Raw genomic sequence first — 21508 nt, 5'->3', positions numbered from 1 at the left:
TGTCTTTCTTAGCGTATTAAGTTGCCACATACTATAAAATTTACCATCACAGTTTTATTTCTCCTAAATAACGTTGATAGAAAAGTTAGAGAGACCTGGAATTGAGTAAGTACTCTTTCTCCTTCGTGAGATAAAGATTTGACTGGTAAAGTTTTTTCTCCTTAAAAAAGGCCTGTGTTATAGAGAATGCTCTAGGCATACTTCAAATGGTTACTTTTCTCTACCTCTGACAAAGGATAATTTTTCTTAGTCCTTTACTATGAGAACCTAATAGGATCCCTAGAGATGAGAGTCATGAAAGTGTGGAGGCTTCCCTAAGAATGTGGTCCCTAGAATTTCTTACTCTCAAGCTAGTCCACACTTAGCCTTCAGTCAGATATTCATCACAATTACCATTTAAGTGTCCTGACCAGTTTATGGTTCCAGTTTAACTTCTGCTGCAGTTAAATGGATCTTAGTTAACCATTTAACTTCTGCTGCAGTTAAATGGATCTTAGCTGCTGTTCTCTATAATCGCCTGCCTCTCCAGATTTGGGAATAGCAGTTAGTTCTATAGCCTTATTTCTCTGATAAGCCCAAGAAAAATTGTTGACTTTCAGTTTGTTCAACTTTTTCTTATTTTAAGGAATAAATAAGCTTGGAAGGAGTAATGTCTTCCAAGCTTTTTAGCTGGTAGAGAAGAAACCAGAAATCCCTGTCCTTGACTTCTCACCTTCTCTCACATTCCATATCCAGTTCACAAATAATCCCCCTTTTTACTCAAAATTCTTTTAATTCATTCATTTCCTTCAATTCCCATTGCCACTGCCTTTATATCGGGTTAGAAATATTCATAACTGCTTTCCCTGCCTTTGTTCCAACACTCACTAAAGGAGCCTTAATAATTTATATATATTTCTTAGCTTTCCTATTAACGATAAGCTCTTGGAGGATAGAAGTCATATTTTGTCTTTGTACATCTCAAATCAACTAGTCCAATAACTTTCACAGAGGAGGAGTTCAATAAATATCAATTGAATGAATGAATGTGTGAGTGATCTACTATCTTCTATAGCTTTACTGCTTTAGATAAAAAATTAGGCTAAAATTTGAAGTTAAAATTGATTTTTATTTTCTTAGATTAGTCTGTAAATTCCTTAAGGAAAAATATTTTTTGCCCACCAATACAGTCCATCAATGATCCAAGAAGACGCCTTCTGCTAGCATTCTAACTAACTATTCAGTGACGGCAGACCAGGAAATATGCAAGATAGTCAAGACTCTGGATTTTTTTCTTATCCTGTACAATTAATCCTTGAATACTTAAGAAAGTGTTTATCAGGAAATAATTTTACTGCCTTTCACAGTACTAAATCAATTTAGAAAAATACTTTATAATATAAATGTTCTTCATTTTATTTTTGTTCCTATATCTGGCATTTAATTCACTGCTTTCATATTCAACAGTCTTTTCAATATGATTTTATCTTTTTTTATAAGGTACATCACAATCATTATTACCGTCTTTCATAAATAAACTGAAATAGAAAACAGAAATAGAAAAGATAAGTGACTTGCTCAAGGCAAACATAATAGTTATCAAAAAAGCTAAAATAAAAGATAATATTTCAACAACAAAAGACAGGATTTCATACTTAGAAACAACAGCTATAGAAAACTGGGAAAATTGCAAAATTTTTTGTTGTCCCCAATATCTAAAGCCAAGATTGCATAATACATGTAAAGCTATTTTTAAGAGAACACAGAAAAAAGAATTAAAAATATCTTATTGTTTTTAATCTCACAAGGAAAGTAACAACAATTTAACTCATTTATATATTTCATATTTTATCTGAAAAAGTCTTCCAAGTTTAACCTCTAATCAAATAAAAGAAGATTTCACGCTCAGTTCCATGGGCTTTGTGTCCATCATTTCATTAAATTAGATTTTAAAGAAACCCCATGAGTTAGGCAGTATTATGGAGATTTTATGGAACAGTGGCTCAAAGTCCCAGTAACCAGGATTCCACAGATACAGTACAAAACAGGTTCGCACATTCACATTTGATGGATCCCTGTTCTTTGAGCTCAGCACATTGTTGGTTTCTGTAGAGAATAAAACTATTATGGGGCATACCCTTTCTATTCTAGGTTCTGAGTGATATAGTTTGGATATTTGTCTCTGTCCAAATCTCATGTCAAATTGTGATCCCCAGTGCTGGAGGTGGGGCCTGGTGGGAAGTGTTTGGATCATGGAAGTGGATCCCTTCCGGCTTGGTGCTGTCTTCTTGATAGTTCTTGTGATCTGGTCATTTAACACTCTGTGGCACCTCCCAACCATTCTCCCTTGTTCTTGTTCCTGTTCTCACCATGTGATGTGCCTGCTTTCCCTTTGCTTTCTACCATGATCGGAGACTTCCTGAGGCCTCCCCAGCAGCACATGCTGCTATGATTCCTGTACAGTCTGCAGAACCATGAGCCAATTATACCTTTTTTTGTTATAAATGATCTAGTCTCAGATATTACTTTATATCAAAGCAAGAGCAGCCTAATAAATCGAGTTTATGGTCTCTTAAAGACCTCACTTGCATAGAAATATTGATACTTCAGTCAATTTAGTTTACCTTTACAAACTATGTTAATAACGTAAAAAATGACTATTTTTGGAGCAAGGAGGCTTGCTGACCAGCTGTCTTGCTTACAGAGCCTCCCTAGTTTATTATTATTTTAAGAGAATCATTTGAATGAAAATGATGATAAAGAAAAGCCTATTGTTCTTTGCCTACTCCTTTTCCTTTCAGACTAAAGAACTGGATGGAAAAAGTCTTTACTCTTTCTTTTCATTTTCAACTTTTGAGTAAGTCATGGTGGATAATCTGGGCCTCCTGAACCCCAATCTTCATTTGACATTAGTCAGGTTTTCAGAATTCCCTAGAGTATGTGGTCTATAAAAACAATAAAAAGAAATAACAGTCCTTATACCTCTACCAGCTCAGCATTTTGCTTGAATTATTTTGGGGAGTATCAACGAACCTTAAATGTTCTTAGAGGTTATTTAGATGGGAAGTATAAAAGGACACTGATGTTTAGACTTACTTTTTCAAGATTCCAGTCTACCTCCTTTTTGGAAAACTAGGGCACAAAAGTTAAAGATCAAACCTGTCCACACTGAGAAGTAGGTAGGCTAGGTTTCCCTACTCCAACAGATGATTACCCTAACTGCATAACAGGAAATCAGAGAAGGTCAAGTCTTCCGGGCATCTCTATCAGTGAAGGTCCTTTTGACAGTAAATAAAAAGATACCTACTTATAAATGACTTAAATAAAAACAATATGTATTATCTTATATAACAAGATGACTAGAGGTAAGTAGTTCCAGGCTCGGTTAATTCAGCAGCACAAGAATATCATCAAAGGCCCACATATCATATATTTTATTGTCACCCATCTGCAAAGGTTTGGCATTTGTTCTCAGGTTTGTTTCTTCATAGTTGTTAGAAGGCAAACACAGATCCAAAAAGCATATTCTTGGTCAACTGTATTTAATAGGGGGAAAGACATTTTCTCCTCACAAGTATCTTTTTCATCCAGTTTTTTCCTCTGGTCCATTGGCCAGGATTGGGTCCCATGTCCTAGCCCTAGCTTCAAGGAAATATCAGGTATTTTTCAGCTTTTGGGCTCAGTGTCAAGGAAGAATGTCTATTTGGGGAGGTGATCACCAAGGTGACTGCTATAGAATCTGAAATTGTAAGGATACATGCATAACTCTTGAGAAAAGTCCGGTGTGAGCTTGAACTCATATCACCCATTACTTTAACTTTTATTCAGTAAAGCATTTAGGAATAAGTGAATGTTAAATGCTAGCCATTGAGCAAAGAAAGAGGTGAGAACACAGAAGCACATAAAATAGTGCTAGGAACAGATTCAAGTTGCACAAGAGACAGATTTTTTTTTTTTTTTAAGTATGATGAGTGTTATGTAAGAGAATAATTAGATTCTAGGAAAACCTAGCTTAGTCTTTTTTGAAGAAGTAATGTTCAAAAGATCAGAAGGGTGAGTAAGATTTTACCATGTAAAAAGAGTAAGAAAACACTTCAATGTATAAAAGAGAACACAACAATTTCAAAGAAATAAAAGATATTTAGTTTTGATGAAATATCAAAGCACAATCAGATTGAATGACACTTGAAATGCTGGAAAGTAAGTCATATCATTTCTGCTTCTTAGACTTTAAGAATACAGAAAATAAATGAAGCACTACAGGGTTTTTAACAGAGATATGACATAATATTTGCATAAATCTGTAAGGAAGATCCATTGAGGGAAATAAGAGCAGATAAGGTTGTAAGAGAGGAATTGAGAATGCCACCTAGGAGGCTATTACAATATTAGAAGAAGGAGATAATAGTGTATTTAATTAAGAGAATAGTAGTGGTCGTGAATTATAGAATTGTCCTTAAGTGCTCTGTGAAAATGCTCAAATACTGTCTAAGGTAATTTTTTACCAAGTTATTAGTACATCTGATTTTGAAATACACAATAGTAAATTAATTTAATATGGCTTAATATTAAAGTTAATAAAGAGTTTTTTTTTAAGTCAACCAACAATTTTTATACCTTATCTCTAAGGGACTGGGAATCTTGAGAATTGCAAGGTGCCCTCTAGATTAAACATGGTATCCCACATTCAGTTCACTTGCTTCACTGCAAAAAAATGTTTGCTCCGCAGGCAAATGGCAAGATACAGAAAAAAAATGTGTAATCTCTGAAGTGTTGGTTTGTGGAATGACAGATTTTTCTAAAAATATGTTGTCTATGGGTTTCATTTATTTATTTTTTTTTAAAGAAATATATTCCCCACAATATACTGCCATTTAGTGGAAAATTTGTTTACAATAAATTTTGCTTCTTAGATATTTTCACAGCAAGGCTTCCTTACAGTCATCAAACAAGAGATACATCTAACCATGCACTCATGCACATTCTATTTTCAAATTAATCTTGTCCAATATATATTTCAAATGCCTGAATTGCATTTCATTCTATTTAGGGAGTTATGAATAGAAGGATACAGTTTAAATCTTCTTGCTATCACAGTCTTCCAATTGCCACTGATGTGTAAAATACAGACTCAACAAATTAGCTTTTGTTATTCTTAAATTTTCTATTTCTTGCAGTCATAGCTGTAAGTAGCACAGTGTTCAAGATAATATAATTTGAGTTATTTGGTTACAGGCAAAAATAGTGGTTATGTTTTTGAGAGAATTCCAGGGAAATAGTCTAGGAAATGTATTCAGTTTTGAGTCTTTTATTTCCCCAGATATTAAACCAAATGAATACGAAAACATTTTTTTTAAAGGAATACTATGACAAACAGGATCAACTAATATTTATGTGGTTTTAACAGTATGCCAGGCACCGTGAACATATTATCAAATTTAGCCCTCACAATTGCCCTGAGTTAGGAAATTGTATTTTATGATTAAGCATTGACAAATTAATGCTTCAGATGTATAAACATTGTACCAAATCTCCCAGAACTCTTCAGCAATAGGTGGTCTGACAGGCTTTAATTTCTAGCTATTTCAATATGATGTTACATTGCCTCTTTCATAACACAGCTACAATATGCTGAACATTTGTATTAACTAATAAAACACATTTTAATGTGTTTAAAGTAGTTAATACAAAAATCTTGCTGGCTAGATACGATATATATTCATATCTATATTATACAGATAATAAAACTGAAACTCTGAGAAAGTTAAATACATTTTTCAAGGCCATGCAGTTATATGGATGGAGATAAGTGATGGCATATCATTAGAACCTGTGCATTCTGACATGAAAGCACAGTTTTCTGGTATTCATGAAAGCACAATTTTCAAATTATCAATGATTAGTAACATGATCAGAAGAAAACTAAGACAAGGAGGAAAATAGGAAGTACTGAATATGAGGTCTTAAAGTCCAATAAGTTATGCTTAGAGGCGTTTTTAAGTTGTCTGTTTTATAGCACAGATTCATCGATTAATTCATTCATTCATACAAATTTCAACAAATATCTTCTGAGTGCCTATCTTGTGCCAGTTACGGTGAATATAATGTTGAAAGATACAAGCTTATAGTTGAGAATGGAGAGGATGAAGCTAACTAAGGATTACTGGGGATGGTGAGGTAGAAAACAGTAAGAGAGAGAAACACATAGAATATTGGGTACTTACAGAATTTTTAAAACTTTGTCATTTACCCCCTTTCTGACCTTTCTCAAACTGCTCAAATCTCTTGGCACTTCAGTTTCCTCATTTGTAAAATGGGGAAAATATTAGTGCTTATTCAATAAGGTTGTTGTAAACATTAACCTGTATAGTGAACACTAACATGTTAATACATGTAAAGAATTTAGGAGTACCTGACTTCCAAGCACTCAACAAATATTAGTTATTAAGCATTAAATAAATGTTGGATATTTTGATAAGTCATGTTTCCTATTAACATTAAAATCTACTATCAATGTTTATTCAGTGGATAGGTAGCTTACAGTAGGTGCCACTAGTTAAATCTACTAATTGGAGCAAGTCTTTTTCAAATAAGGATTTCTGTTCAAAACAAGGTCAGTTTGAGCTCTGAACATTTTCTTAAGACTTTTGTGAAATTTTCTATTATCTTTGAGATAATGTTCAAGAAATGTTCTCCTTTTAGCCAAAAGGCTTAAATTCAAAAGTCTTCTGTTCAGCAGCACGTCTCCCTTGTCTCTTTGTATGTATGAGGTGATCTAACCGCTTTGTCAAAACAAAAAGTAAGATTTGCCAGTGTATTAACGACTTACAGCACAAAACTTACCTCCTTAATTTCAGGAGAATTGAATTGGAATTTAAAAGGGAAATTGCATTACTTCATACAGCACAATTGTTTTACTGCAGTATCCAAGAATTATTGAAAACATCAGATTTACTCTCTGGTACTTTTCGTATTTAAGGACAGAGTGCTCTAGCCTAACCCCCTTATTTTACAAAGAAAGATGCATTACATGCTGTGTAAGTTGCTGTCTCAAGCCATACTACTAGATAATGGAGAAGTCTTTGCCAAAGTCAGGTCCCTTAATTGTTCACAACACAGAACCAACTCTCCTTCACATACATGGCAACTAGATAGCTGTTTCTAGGTTGGGAGACATTTTCCTCAGTGATAGGTTTAGAAAAATCTCTACCTACCAAAGTGGTCAGATTTTTAAACATCTGTTGCACAAAAGAAAATACTATGCACCAAATATCCAATCTCTTACTCTATAAAGAATATGAAATATTAGCTAAAAATTCATAAATGTAGACAATAATTTTGAACATATATTTTCCATAAGTGAAAAATGTACCTTACTATTTGCAGTTAACCCATCATCATTATTCTGTATTAATTTTGAAATCTACATATTTATAAGTCACTTATAAGGAAATAAGTCCATACATGTGTCACAGTAGTAATTAGCTTCAGAATAGAAACTGCTGCATTTAAAAAACATCAACTTATAATGAAGATAAAACAAAATTTCCCTCAAAATGATCTTTTCTTACTATTCACATTTATAGCTCAAAAATCATCACTCTATGTTTTACATTTTACAACCTTATCTCTTTTACTGTAAAACTGTTTCTAATACAATAGGTCTACATTCCAAACTACTTATAACAGAATGGAATAATAATTCATTACATTGCTTGATCAGGCACCTCACAAAGCTGGAGAAGAGTTAACAAAATAATAATTATTATTATGTTTTGACATTTTAAGAAGATACTCCAGCCTTCTGGAGAGAAAACAGGCTGTGTTTTTATGACTTGATTTCAAGTAGTCAATTCATGATTCTCATATGATCTATATAGGAAGACATGTGAGTGGGCTTATTCAATTTTAGCTTTGAGGTGGTGAATAATCGTTATTTTACAACAAATCACTTTTTTCCCTTTATTAAATCAATTATATGAGAACTCAAATAGAAAAGGATCTTGTCAATAGTCTGAGCATAGTTTGGATGCTACACATTTCATTTACAGCATTGATTAGCAATTTGTAATTTTTTAACTTAAATCCTCAAATCTGATTTTATGATAGCTGTCTATTTTTAAGGCTGAGGATTGTACTCTTACCTACAGGTCCCATCAGTGGACTTTTTGGAATAAGAGTGGATGAGATTAATGAGCTTATTATAATTCATTAGAAAGTGGTGTGTGGATGACTGCCTACTTTAATTAATTTTATTACTGCAGGAAATTGTTTCATATGCCAGCCTCATCACCAAGCACACTTGGAAAACATTAGAGCAGTAATCAGACTTGATATGATGTACCTTTCATTAGACAGTATGGCTAACAGCACTTAATAATGAACAAGGAGGGTATTAAAAAGATGGACATGACACAATCTAGCAAAAAGGAATTTATCAGATCAGCTCTTAGTGAAAAAGGTGCAAAGTATAGTACTTCAAAATACTGTTGTGGCATACAGGTGCTAGACTCATAATTATGGCAAACAGTTTAAATATGTCAGGTTTATTCAATAAATCTCAATGTAAATTTTCTATTGCTTGTTATATTATGAAAATATTAGTAACTAAATCTTCCAATAAAGTAAGCCTTCAAATAGCATTTCTTAATTATCACTATCCCCAAAGAATAAATACCTACTTTGAACAAATAGAAAAATCAAATCACAATCCTAAGGAAGCAAATCTAAACATAAAACATATTTCAGCATCAAGGTAAATGAAGAAAGCATAAATCAATTTCACAAGAATTTACCATGCTATTGTGTTAAACTATGATTCATACCAAAAATATTTTTAATGCTTTTAATATTTTTTTTAAACTGAGGTCAAAATGTAACCCTATAGTCATTTTGTAATTAAGATTCTGGCCTTAAATAAGTATTGAGAGTTCAATCTCACAGACTAACTAGAAATGAAATAAAGATGATGTGCCCTTATGATATCTAACTCCCAAGGCACTCATGGTATTTATAACTTACAACTTTTATTTTTATAATATCTTGTGTAGTGTTTAGGAAGCACAATTCTCACTTAATTGATCAAGAAATGAATGCCATTACATTTTTATATCTACTGACAGCATGCTGAAGCTTTCTGAATACTCTAACTTCTATTTTTATTAGTATGTTCTTTCAGTAAAGTTCTTCCACTAAATATGTGAGCTCTTACCTCATGACATTCTAATTTCTCTTCCACTATTACAGAAATAATGCTATTGTAATTTTGCATGGGAACTATAATTTCTGAGCTCCCCCATATTGTATTTTGTTTTTACTAGAAATATTCTAATTACAAAGCATTACAGTTCAATAAGCTATTATTAAGCACTAATGCAGAAAATACCAACAACTCGTTTTCCATTCAATAAAGATGTAATTTAGGTTGGATAAAGTCTAATCTTAAAAAATATTGGGGATGAGGTGGGGAGGTATTTGAAGGTAGCTTTTTATTTCTGAGCAGTCTTATTAACCAAAATAACAACAAACAAACTTATCCATCATCACTAACAAAATGGTTAACACAAAGCACCTCAGTTCCAAATTCCATTAAGTATTTTTAGTGTCCCAAAGAAGGTTGCTTATCTAAGGTTCCCTAGTAACCTTCAAAGTTACATTGTAAAATTCTGATTTATTGATTCATCTTACAAGGCTGCCACCTATTGCTTTCACTAAAGGCAAAAAGCATTATAAAGTCAAACAATACAGATGATGTGAATTAAGAAAAGGGCAATCAGTATTACAAGTGTCTGTCCATTCCGTATTCATTTTGTAAACATCACTCTTTACCCTTTTTGGAATATATTTTATTTTGTTTGCAATGAAGTTGATTCATTAGTGAGTACAATAGGATATAGAAACTTGAGAGGAAAAATAATTGTTTTCCTTCGGGGACATAAAAGGAAAGGACTGTCACAAGAAAAGACATGTAATAGATAATATCATTTTTGACACAACAGGAAAAGCCTATTTTTCTTTAAGAGGAAATCAATTTTAACAGACAGGTCACGGTAATTCTGCCGGGATGTACTTCAGATTAGAGAATGATTTGAGGCTTCATTTTATCTGCTACACCACAACTCAAATGTTTGAATTTTACAAAAATTTAAGCCCATTCATGAAAACATTTCCAAGTATGAAAGCAGTCAGGTGATTGACTGATTGATATAAGAAACTTATAATTTGTAAGTTTTTTGAATGACACTGAAATATTTGCATTTTGTTCCAATAGTGAGTGTAGGTTAAACCTGAAATTTTCTATGAGAAATTGCATCTGTTACCATATATGGAACAGTCATCAATAAATGATGAGTATATATTGATTATGTCTCTCACTCATCACCTCTCAAAAGCTGGTCTCAATTTTTATAATAAATAGTAATTAACCTGAAGTTTGCCATATATTTTCTCTCAGACTTCTATGACATGACTGTCATAGAATATTGATTCAAACACAAAACTCTAATCATAATATTCTGTATCAGTAAAACATCTTTGAATAAGAATATGACAGGAACTTTTCTAAGAAATAAGGGAGTGTGTTTATAATGTGATATTTTATGCATAGCTTATATGTTTTTTGAAGAATCATTTCCTTTTTTATTGTATAACACAAATGTTAGTAGCTGTTTTGCCTTAGATAAAATTTTCTCAGGGTGAAAGGTCACTATAAAACTAAAGCTGGTTATATGAGGAGAATTGTTTAAGTTCTTGTCTTAGTCTGAAAGCGCCTGGGATTTAAACAAAGACCAAAACTTGAGAATCCAAATAGACCAAATTTACACTGACTGTATGTTTTAACTCCTATCAACTGCCAGTGGTAATGATACCTAAGAATTACTGCATGAAACAAATTTAAGACATAATATTGTAGAAATAGTAACAGGAAAACAGAGGATTCATCACGCAAAGCAGTGTGTAAGAAGAAAGACAAGTATTATCTACTGAGGTTCAAAGAGAAAGCCAATTTCCCATGTCAATATTGAGATCTAGGAAATAGCTGCAAAATTGAAAATTTTCAAATTAAATCACCTCATGCATTATGGCTTAATACAAGATATTTTAAAGTTGTTTGTAATAAAAATAGTATCACTTTTTACAAAAATAAGCATTTTATTTTCTTTTTCTTTTTATTTAGTGTCTGCCATTTTCTAAATAAAATCATTTTATTTGGCAAAAGGGTTTTAACATTATACCTTTCTAGTTGAAAGAAAAGAAACAGTGAGATGTACAAAGAGTAGATATTTATATCTACTAATTCATGTACAAATCTATAACATGATATAAATGGGTCAAAGAAAACATTTTAAGAAAATCTATTTCCGAATTTTAAAAAGTGGCCCCTCAATAGTATTATCTAAAAAAAGATGATCATCAAACCACTAAGAAAAATAACACATTATATATAATAATGAAAAACATATTTTCTTTCTTTAAACATTTAGTTAATAAATTCAATAAGTCAAACTAATATTCCTAGAATAATATGTTTTATAAGCAAACAAAATATCATTAGAAATGAAAAATATTTCATATTTTTTAATGAAGATATTTCATTATAAAGATAAAGCCCACATAAAGTTAATTATGATAATTTATGTAAGTATTAGCAGAGTGTAGGCACTTTAAAATCATAGCTATATAAAAGGTTGAATATCCAACAATGCATTAAAATCCCATAGCTATATGTATGATAGCAAAAGCAATCCCACACAAACAGACATTCTGCACTTGCAGGATAATCATGAGTTTCTGATTTACTAAAAAATAAACAATTCATCTCTAGTAAATTTTTTCGTGTGAAACAAATTAAAAATATCACAACTGTTTTTTCTTCCAACTTAGGTGTTAGATTTCCTTTGCATTATTGTTAAAATGACTTGTTCAATTCAGACTTAGTATGGAGCAAGAAATTTTATTTGGCTCCTATAATTTTTCCTGTATCAGTAACTCAAATATTTTAGTTATATGTATGTGGCTGTGCTTTTGTGTAAACATGTGTGAGACAGAAAACAAAATCTCATGAAAGACAAATAGTGAAGCAATGCAGTGAGAGAGAGTGCTAGTGCAAGAAATTTGACACAAAAAAGTCAGTAGAGGGAAACAGAATGACAAAGAAAAAGGAATGCAATGATGGCATAATACATGGTAACCACTGAATACACTAAAGGATAGCAAAGAAATAATAGTTAATATAAGAAACGCTATTTTCTCTGGGATTTTCCCCTAACATTTGAACACGATATTAAGATACTTAAAATCTTGTTCAATAACTCATTCTTTTACATATGTTGTTATTGAAATATTAACTTGGATGACCTGTGTCCCAGCTTCAAAATGTTAATACTCATATGCCCTAATTTTTCTCATTTTAATTACAGTTTTTAAACTTTTCACACACATATATTTGGTAGCAAACATTTACTGAGTGCTGTATTAATTATCCATGGCTGCATAGCACATTAAATGGAACAAGTATTTATCATCTCACACAGTTTCTGCAAGTCAGGAATTTGGGTATGAATTAGCTAGGTGTTGTAACGAAAGATCTCTTATGGTTGTAATCATGCTGAAGGCCAGAGCTGTGGTCTTCTCAGCTACAGATCCACTGGAGCTGATGGATCATTTTCCAAATTCACTCATGAGGGTCTCTCTGTTGGGTGCCTCATGACATGGAAGCTTTACCAGGACAAGTGATCCAAGGGAGAGTGAGTCAGAGTATCAAAGATTGGCACCACAGTCTCTTCAAAACCTAGTCTCAGCAGTAACTCCCCATCAGTTCCATTGTATCACATTTGTTGGAAGCAAGCCAATAAATATAGCCTTCACTCAAAAAAGAGGTAGGCCTTTTTACATGAGGGGCCTGAATACCAGGTGGCAGGGATAATTGGTGATCATTATACTCTGCCTATGGGCCTCCAATTAACATTTAGTCAACATTCCTCTTACATGTAAAATATACTCACCCACTTCCACAGATGCTAAAAGTTTGATACTATTACAGTCCCTACTCAAATAATCTTGTCATCTCAATCAGGTTCAGCCATGGCATAGACACCTCAGGTCTAGTTCCATAAATACATATCCTTGAATATAATCTCTCTTAGTCTGAAAATTCATAGACATTGGTTCCCCAAATAATGATACAGAGGGTAACTGCTTTAGACATTTCTGTTCAGAAACAGGGAAATGGCAAGTACAAAAAAGCCACTGGCCTATAACAATTCTGAAGTCCAATTATGCAATTACTGGAAGTTACTTAATAAGGTCAAAAGACATTGTATAATTCTCCATGGCTCTTGGCCTTAACTGCTGGAGTCTGGTTCTGCCCTCTGAGTCATCATTCAGTTGGGCAGCTGTCTCAGCCTACTCCCTATCAGCATAAGAATCCAAAGGGTTTCTCCTTATTCTAAGCTGTCTCTGTTCCGCCTTTGTTCAAGCTGAAAATTTTTGTGTATATAACTTAAGAACTCCATGGTTCTCCAGTGAAGCTTCTTGGGATTTATATCATTTGACAAAAGCCACATTCAAATATCTCTTGAGATAAGCCCTTCTCTGTCTTGAGCTCCTACTTCTATGAATAAGCAATAATGTCCTTAAACTTTCCAGAAGCTATAATAATGTTTCAGAGGACATAGAGGGTATGCTCTTAATCTCTTTAGGGGCTTTCTGAGTCACCAGCTTTAATCTTTCTGAGGTCTTGACAAAAGATTTTATGTATACCCTCACTTTCATTTTTAGACTACATTTTCCTGGAAACGCTCTGAATTTGATCTTTGCTTAAAGCCATTTCTTAAATTTGCCATTATTTGATTTCTCGAGAGGCTGAGAATTTTCAAAGGCATCACAAGTACTGGCTCCTCTTTGTTTAACAACCCTTCCTTTAATTTATCTCCCTACTCTTATATTATACATGTACTGCTAGAACAAATGAGACAGAACCTTCAACTCTTTGATTAGACATCTCCTTAGGCAAATTGTCCAGTTTATTAGGCACATTTTCTATTTTCTGCCTTACTTCAATCAATGGTGCTGTTAAACTTTCTGATACTACATAACGAGGATTGTCTTTCCTACAGTTTTCAATACCATTTATTTAAAATCTTCTGAAAGTCCTGACCTGCAGCTTTATTGAAAGCAATGAGACATATAATAACAGCTCTGTCAAGGCACTTTCCACTTTCACTGACATTCTCCTCGAAATCCACTGACCAGATCCAACGTGACTTTCATATTTTAGACTTATTACAGCAGCATCCTGTACTCAGAATAAAAATCTGTATAGGTATCTGTTGTTATTTAACAAATTATCCCAAAACTCAGCAGTTTAGAATAAGTTTCAATTATTTCACAGTTTCTGTGGGTCAGAAATTTAGCCACAGCTTACCTTGGTGCCTCCAGCTCAGTCTCTCATGATGTTGCATTCCACCTTCTGGCTAGGTATATAATCATCCCAAAGCTTGACTCAAAGATTGCATCTACTTATTCACAAGGTTATTGGCAGGCATCAGAAAACCTGCTTCCAAGTAGTCATGTGGACCTCTCCACAGGGCGGCCTCATGACAGAGTACTGGCTTCTCCCAAAGTGAGTGAACAAAGGGAGGGTGAATTTGAGCACCCAAGACAAATGCCACAGTTGTTTGTAAACTAATCACGAAAGTGACAACTTATTTCTTCTGTATTCTATTCATGTGGAGCCAGTCAATAGGGGAGGAAATATACAAGATCATGAATACTGAGAAAGAAGAATCACTGGGGCAATCTTACAGCCTACCACAGACTTCTATTAGAACTTCTGTTTGGTCAGACATCGTGGCTCATGCCTATAATCTCAACACTTTGGGAGGCCCAAGCAGGTGGACCTGTTGAGCCCAGAAGTTTGACACCAGCCTGGGAAACATGGCAAAAAAATACAAAAATTAGCCAGGTGTAGTGGCACACATCTATAGTCCCAGCTACATAGGAGGCTGACATTGGAGAATTGCTTGAGCCTTGGAGGTTGAGTGAGCTGAGACAGCACCACTGCACTCCAGCCTGGTGACAGAGCGAAAACGAGACCCTGTCTAAAAAGAAAAAAAAAAATATCCTGTTTACTCTGTTACTTTGAAAGTACAATTAACTTTTACTAAGCCATATTAATAAAAGGCAACTTAGATAGGAATAATCTAACTTTATAAAAACTGTATTTTCTTAGATCTAGTTAATGATACCAACAAGCATTCACAAAGAAGTTGCCTTTTAAGTTCACAAGGCCAGGACAATCACTTGGTTTAGTTCAGCATGAGCAACCTGGAATTCAACTGATATCTAGGGAGAAAAAGGTCAAAGGTAATTTTTAAAGTAGAGTAACTGTTTAAACCTATGGCATTTTTAGATCCTCAGTGAAATTGCAAATTCAAAGTTTAAGTGCAGTCACATTATGCTGCCTTTGATGAAAAAAAAAAAAAAGATTTGTTCTACATTTGCACTGGCTTCTTTTAGAACTGTGAGTGGTTGCATTACTGCTAAATTCTTCAGAATTTATTTTACCTAAAAAAAAACTTAGGAACACATACAAGCGGGACAATGAATCTGTTATGTCATATCTTTCTTTAAATGTCCTCTATGGAATCAATCCAGGAGACTGTCGGCAAATACTGTGATTTTAAGATAATTATTATATAAATGTTTTCAAATTTGAATGATACACAGAGCGTATGTGAGAGAGCTGGGCACTGCTCTTTCATCAGATAAGTGACATTCAACTTGCTCAGCAGTACAATTACATAAGACAGGCAATTCATCTTAAATTGAACTGAGTGCTAAAGTAGTTATGAATTGCTTTAGCTCTCCAAACTCTAGTGCACAAATATTAAGGGTTCTTGGATGTCATATATGTTTTATATTGTTACAGTGTTCCTACTTCTGTATCAATTGAGAGAAAATAAATATGAGTTATTGCCAAAATGCGTGACTACAGAAAAGGAATCCAGAACTTTTTTAAGGCTTTATTAAATTATGTGTGTAAATAAAATTCAATTTCAATACCAGATGGCACCACATAATGACAAGGTCATTTTGTTTATACAGATATTTTTATTTTTTAGAGACATGTTCTTCCTCTGTCACCTACAGTGTCATGACGTAACTCACTGCAGCCTGGAACATCTGGGTTCTAGCAATTCTCCTGCCTCAGCCTCCTGAGTAGTTGAGACGATAGGTGCACAGTCACCATGCCTAGCCAATGATTTGTGACATATTATTTTATATTCACTAAATATAAGTAATATATTAAAATGAAATATATTGATCAGTTTCTGGGTGAGCATTCAGATATTTTACTTCTCTTTACTTAGTCACAGCTGGTGTTAATTAATAGGCATGATCCTAAAGAATTCAGTTGTAAATAAAATTTCTGCATAAGAAACACTCTATATGAACTTGGGAGATTATATGAACAGAACTTTCAGGAGGTTATTTTTACACAGAAAATATTGTCATCTGCACTAGGAAGAGTCATCTGTGATGTTCAAATATAAGTAGGCTGGTTGATAGACACTGACTGGTTTGTTTAGATTTTGGCATATTACAAGTCCCCAAATTTCTAAAAATTTATGCTCTAAAATTTCCTTCCTAAGTTACTTAATTAAAATTATAGACACACATACAAACACACACACACACATCTTCTCTTTTTTCCCTACAATGTCTTTAATGTTCCTGATAACCTCTTTGGTGTCAACCACCACCCCCCCACACAGGAACTCATATAGCTAACAGTCATAAATTTCTTAAAAATTCTCAAACAGGTTATGCTTACCTCCACTCCACCCACTTGGGATAGCCTTTCCCTATTCAGTAACACACAACTCATTCTATAAAATTCAACTCACAGTATTATCCTCTCTTGGTCTAAATTAGATGTCTGACTTTTGTATTTACTTAAAAATCTATTATAAGACTTATCAATGTATCAATCAGGCCTATCATTGTAAGTTTCTTTATTTTTTCTTTTCTTTACTTCTCACAAGTCTACAATTTCCTGAAGCATAGAAATCATAGCTTAATTGACTTTACAATCCTGCCTATAGTGAGTGACTGACAAAGAGTAAGCATTAAAAAAATTATAATGGTGGAAAAATGGAAAAATGGTATCACTCTCCTTCAGATATCTATTCCAGATCCTAACAGATAAGAATACAATGCAATCCTAAAGAGGTTTTTATGTTATTTCTTAATTGTCAAAGATCTGGAGGGAGCCTTGAGTAAAATATCTGTTTATCAAATGTTCAATAGATCAATAAATGTTTAAAGAAAATCCATATTAAGATGCTCCCCAACAGGGCCGAAAAGAAATTTATCTTTCACTGTTTAAAATCTACATATATATGCATTCTTACTAAGTGCATTAGGATTTTATGCAGCATTTTAGAATCCTTTAAGGACATCAAAGCCCATTTAAGAAGCCATTTTTGTTAAAAACAGGTTTCACAAAGGCCTTGCACATCTTGTTAAATGCTATGCCAATTGAGGTTTGATATAGAAACTTCTCTAAGAACATTGCAGAGAGTTATTTAAGTGAATTAGTGACCTGTTTGCTGAGAATTATATTCTTGATTGGAAGAAAACTTGGACAGAGGCATTTTACAGAGACTTGCAGACACACAAGTTTGTCATGATTTTTTTCTCTACTTTTCATTTGGGAAAAGAAATGAACATAAGCCACAAAAGGAGAATAACAACAGTGACAGACCTCATAGAATAAAGAAATATAATTTTGAATTTAAAAAATGACTGGTTAGTTTTTCAGGTAGTGAGAAATATATATTGGTTAACAGTAAAATGTCATCGATTAAAGTATTTGGAAGCGACACAGGCCAGAAGAAAAAAGAACACAAATTCCTACCAATATCTAAGTTAGATGTGACTTTTTTAGGAAATCATGGGTTGGGAGCTTTCAACTAATTCTCTAGTTGAGAAAAATAAAGTTTCTAAACAGAATAAATTAAATAAAATTTTCTTCATTATTCCTTTAAATGTCTTATATCTTATAATTGCCTAAGCGGCAAAAGCCAATATAACAATTAATATTTTAAGATTTATATATTACTTCAATCATTCAATTCTTACAGAGAAAACATTATGACTAATACTCTGCTTTCTTTCTGTTTAAATGAGACTTGCCCTTATGCTCCATGTAACCTAAACTCCAAAAACCACCATCATTGGATGACAATTGATATCTCTGTAGGCATAAAACACCTAAGAAAAATAGTATTATTTGTGTGTTCCATAAACTAGATCTTATTATTGAAGATGATGTTCATATTTAAAGACCAAGTATTGATTTTTCTCTATAGCAGATGAATAGCTTCATGGATTATAGTTCTACTGATACTCTATCAGTCAAAACTAATTCTGTTAAAAACAAACAAGACACATTGTGTTTGGTAGTATCATCTCCTGAAATATTTCTCATTTGTTTATTAAATAATTGTGTGTTAAGTGCAAACTTGCCCTCACTGATTTTTACAATCTACCTGGAAGGGAAGACTTGGCACAAGTTCAAGAAGTATATTGGGTGCTCTGAAAAAGAGGATGAGGTAGGAGAAGCAAATTACAGAAGAACAAAACCTGGTAAGTCAATATATCTTAGTGAACTACTGAAATGTCTGTTTTTCCTTATGTTTTCCCTCTTTCCTCTCATTTTAAGCACGAAACTAGGCTTAATTGAAGGAATCAATGTGAAATTAGAAGCTCTTTATAAAATCCCAAACATCTTGTAAAGCTAATGCAGAGGATACCAAAATGTTTTAAGAAAACATTTGAAAAATAGATGGCCAGGAAATGAGAAAAAAATCCTAAAGTAGATAACAGAAGAAGTGTACTGGTTCAGTGAGCAAAGGAGACTTAATGCTTGTTCCTGGCATCAGCTGGGGATGTGGCAAAGGCTCATTGAGGAAGAGCTAACTTGTTCACGCTTGACTTACTGAGCTAGATCCTAGGCAGAGGAGTTTCTAGTTATTTCCAAAGTACTTATGTCTCTAACATGGTATGAAATGGGTAGAGCTGTGGGACATAAACAGGCAGAGCTGTGGGACCTAAATGGTTGACATGCTGTGTGAACTGATTGCCAACATCTAGATGGGACATTCCAATGGATACATTATTTGCAAAATCTCAGGACACTGGCAAAGCCCTGTTGTTGAGACAACCCAGAAATAACTGAGGTTATAACTCTTACCATGACTAAAGGATGAGCACTTGGAGTTAAAATTAATTTAATTGTAAAAACATTGAAACAATTTTAATATTGTTTTTGAGCGCATCTGTTTGCTTCATTGGCTCCTATAAATAGTGGAATCTACACAAAGCACCAGGGACAAATGGCTGTGCTCCCAAATCTTCCAGGCTGTATAGATTAGTAGCCTACTGCTTGACCTCTTACCACCCATGAGGCCTCCATGATTTAAGGTACACAATAGGTGGCACTAAGCCCCTGTCTCTGACAGTGGGTTCCCTAGTTTGTATCATGAAAACATGTAAACTAATAAGGAACATTATGAAGTTTCCCATTGTAGAGAATTATTTTGGTTGGTAGTACAAGAAATGATTACAGAAATTGGCTGCTGTTTTAATGTCTTACCTTGGTGTAAGCCATCTCTTCACACTTTGGCCATTTACAGCAATCTTTCTTGCCTCCTTGAGGCTCTGATAGCTGCTTACATTCCTTGGCACCTCGATGCATCACTTCAATCTCTGCCTCCATTGTCACACTGCCTCCTCTTTTTCTGTCTGTGTCAAATCTGTCTCTTTCTTATAATCACATTTGTGGTTGCATTTAGGACCCACCCACATACACTAAGATAATCTCCTTATCTCAAGATCTTTAATTTGATCACATCTGCAAAGAATCCTTTTTTTTTTTTTTTTTTTTTTTTGTAAGGTAATATACAGAAGCTCCAGGGATTAAGGCATGATAACTTGGGAGAACTGTTTTCTGCTCACTATGTGTATTTTTTCATATCACACTAAAGGTGGTATGCTTATTTTCATGTGAAATAACAAAAAGGATTGGAGCTTTTACCTAAGCGCTATTATCAGAAGTCATAAACAATTTACAGAGGTGATACATAATCAGAGTTTTATTTGTAAGTGATAACTATGGCTTTGCTGTACAGAAATGTTTTAGTTGGTAGCACAAGAGATGTTACTAGGGGGACAGGAAGAAGGCAGTCCTTGGTGTGCAAAAATAGTGATTCAACTAGGGAGAACCAAAAAGTAATTCATATAACTTGAGTTTGTCTCTGTATTAGTCTGTCCTCACACTGCTGATAAAAACATATCCAAGACTGGGTAACTTATAAAGGAAAGAGATTTAATTGACTCACAATTCAGTAGGGTGGGGGAGCCTCAGAAAATGTATAATCATGGTGAAAGGGAAAGGAAACATGTCCTTCTTCACATGGCAGCAGCAAGGAGAAGTGCTGAGTACAAGAGGTTATAAAACCATCAGATCTCATGAAAATTCACTCACTATCAAAAAAACAGCATGGAGGTAACCACCCCTATGATTAAATTACCTCCCATTGGGTCCTTCCCATGACGTGTGGGGATTATGGCAACTACAATTCAAGATGAGATTTGGGTGGGGACACAGCCAAACCTCATCAATCTCCTAAAATGTTAAAGATTTTTATGTTGGTAGTTTCTGAAATTACTTTCTTTATATGTTTTTATATTTCCTTAACCTTTTAGAATAATCAGATAATCATAATTTGATCTTTTTTGATTATGCTTCAGTCAATTTGTCATCCTCCTTAAGAAATGGCTAAAGAATCAGCTGATGCTCTTGGTGTGAGCCATCTGTTCTCACTTTGGCCATTTATAGCACTCTGAAGTTCACTTCATTTCTAATCCGGTATTCTTACAAAGACCCAGAAGGAAAAAGAATGCACTCACCATTTAAATTCAGTTATTTAATGAGTGCCCGGCAAAGCACTGGGTTTAGGGAAGCTTTGTGTCAGATTCTTTTCCAATTCAATCCCAATTTTGGATAATGTTTATAGATATGAGCTCCTAAAAAAATGCTTACTCAGATCCAACAGACTGAATCAGTGCATTGTTGTTGTTACCATTTGAAATTAATATACTGCAGACACTGGCATATGGATAGTTGAATAAATAATCAGAATTTACACATACCCATCCTATAACTCAGAGGCCAAATGACTGGTAGAAGTGGGAGCATAATTGTATTTTATTTACTGAATAATACTTCATCTACTCACAAAACTTGACTTCTCTATTAATGGTTAAAATCTGTATTTTCTCTATCCATTGATAAATGTATTTGCTAAGGATGACTTAAAGAACATCTGTTTAAATTCCAAGCAGGGTGATCAGATGAAGATACAAAGAAAAATAAGATAAAATTGTTGGTCTCATTGAGTTTTTAGTATATTTGCAGAGAGTTAAGCACAATTAGGCTATTTCTATCATAAGTAAAACA

At 33.6% G+C, this 21508-nt stretch overlaps 1 protein-coding gene across 2 annotated transcripts in view; it reads right to left on the bottom strand.

Annotated features, from left to right (window-relative positions):
- The window catches only part of CCSER1 (coiled-coil serine rich protein 1), a 764265-nt gene that overhangs the window by 154155 nt on the left and 588602 nt on the right, over positions 1-21508 (bottom strand). Inside the window, exon 8 of one of the 2 annotated variants that reach the window (XM_037731578.1) lies at positions 1375-2924. The exons of the other annotated variant lie outside the window; for it this stretch is intronic. Within the exon in view, the coding sequence (XP_037587506.1) occupies positions 2901-2924 (24 nt within the window). The 3' untranslated portion in view covers positions 1375-2900. Of the gene's footprint in view, positions 1-1374; positions 2925-21508 lie in introns of those variants that run through there. 2 annotated transcript variants of the gene reach the window in all.

Source organism: Cebus imitator, unplaced genomic scaffold (assembly GCF_001604975.1).
Source record: "Cebus imitator isolate Cc_AM_T3 unplaced genomic scaffold, Cebus_imitator-1.0 Scaffold409, whole genome shotgun sequence".
NCBI classification, from domain to species: Eukaryota; Metazoa; Chordata; class Mammalia; order Primates; family Cebidae; genus Cebus; species Cebus imitator.
This window is presented reverse-complemented; position numbering and strand designations above follow the sequence as displayed.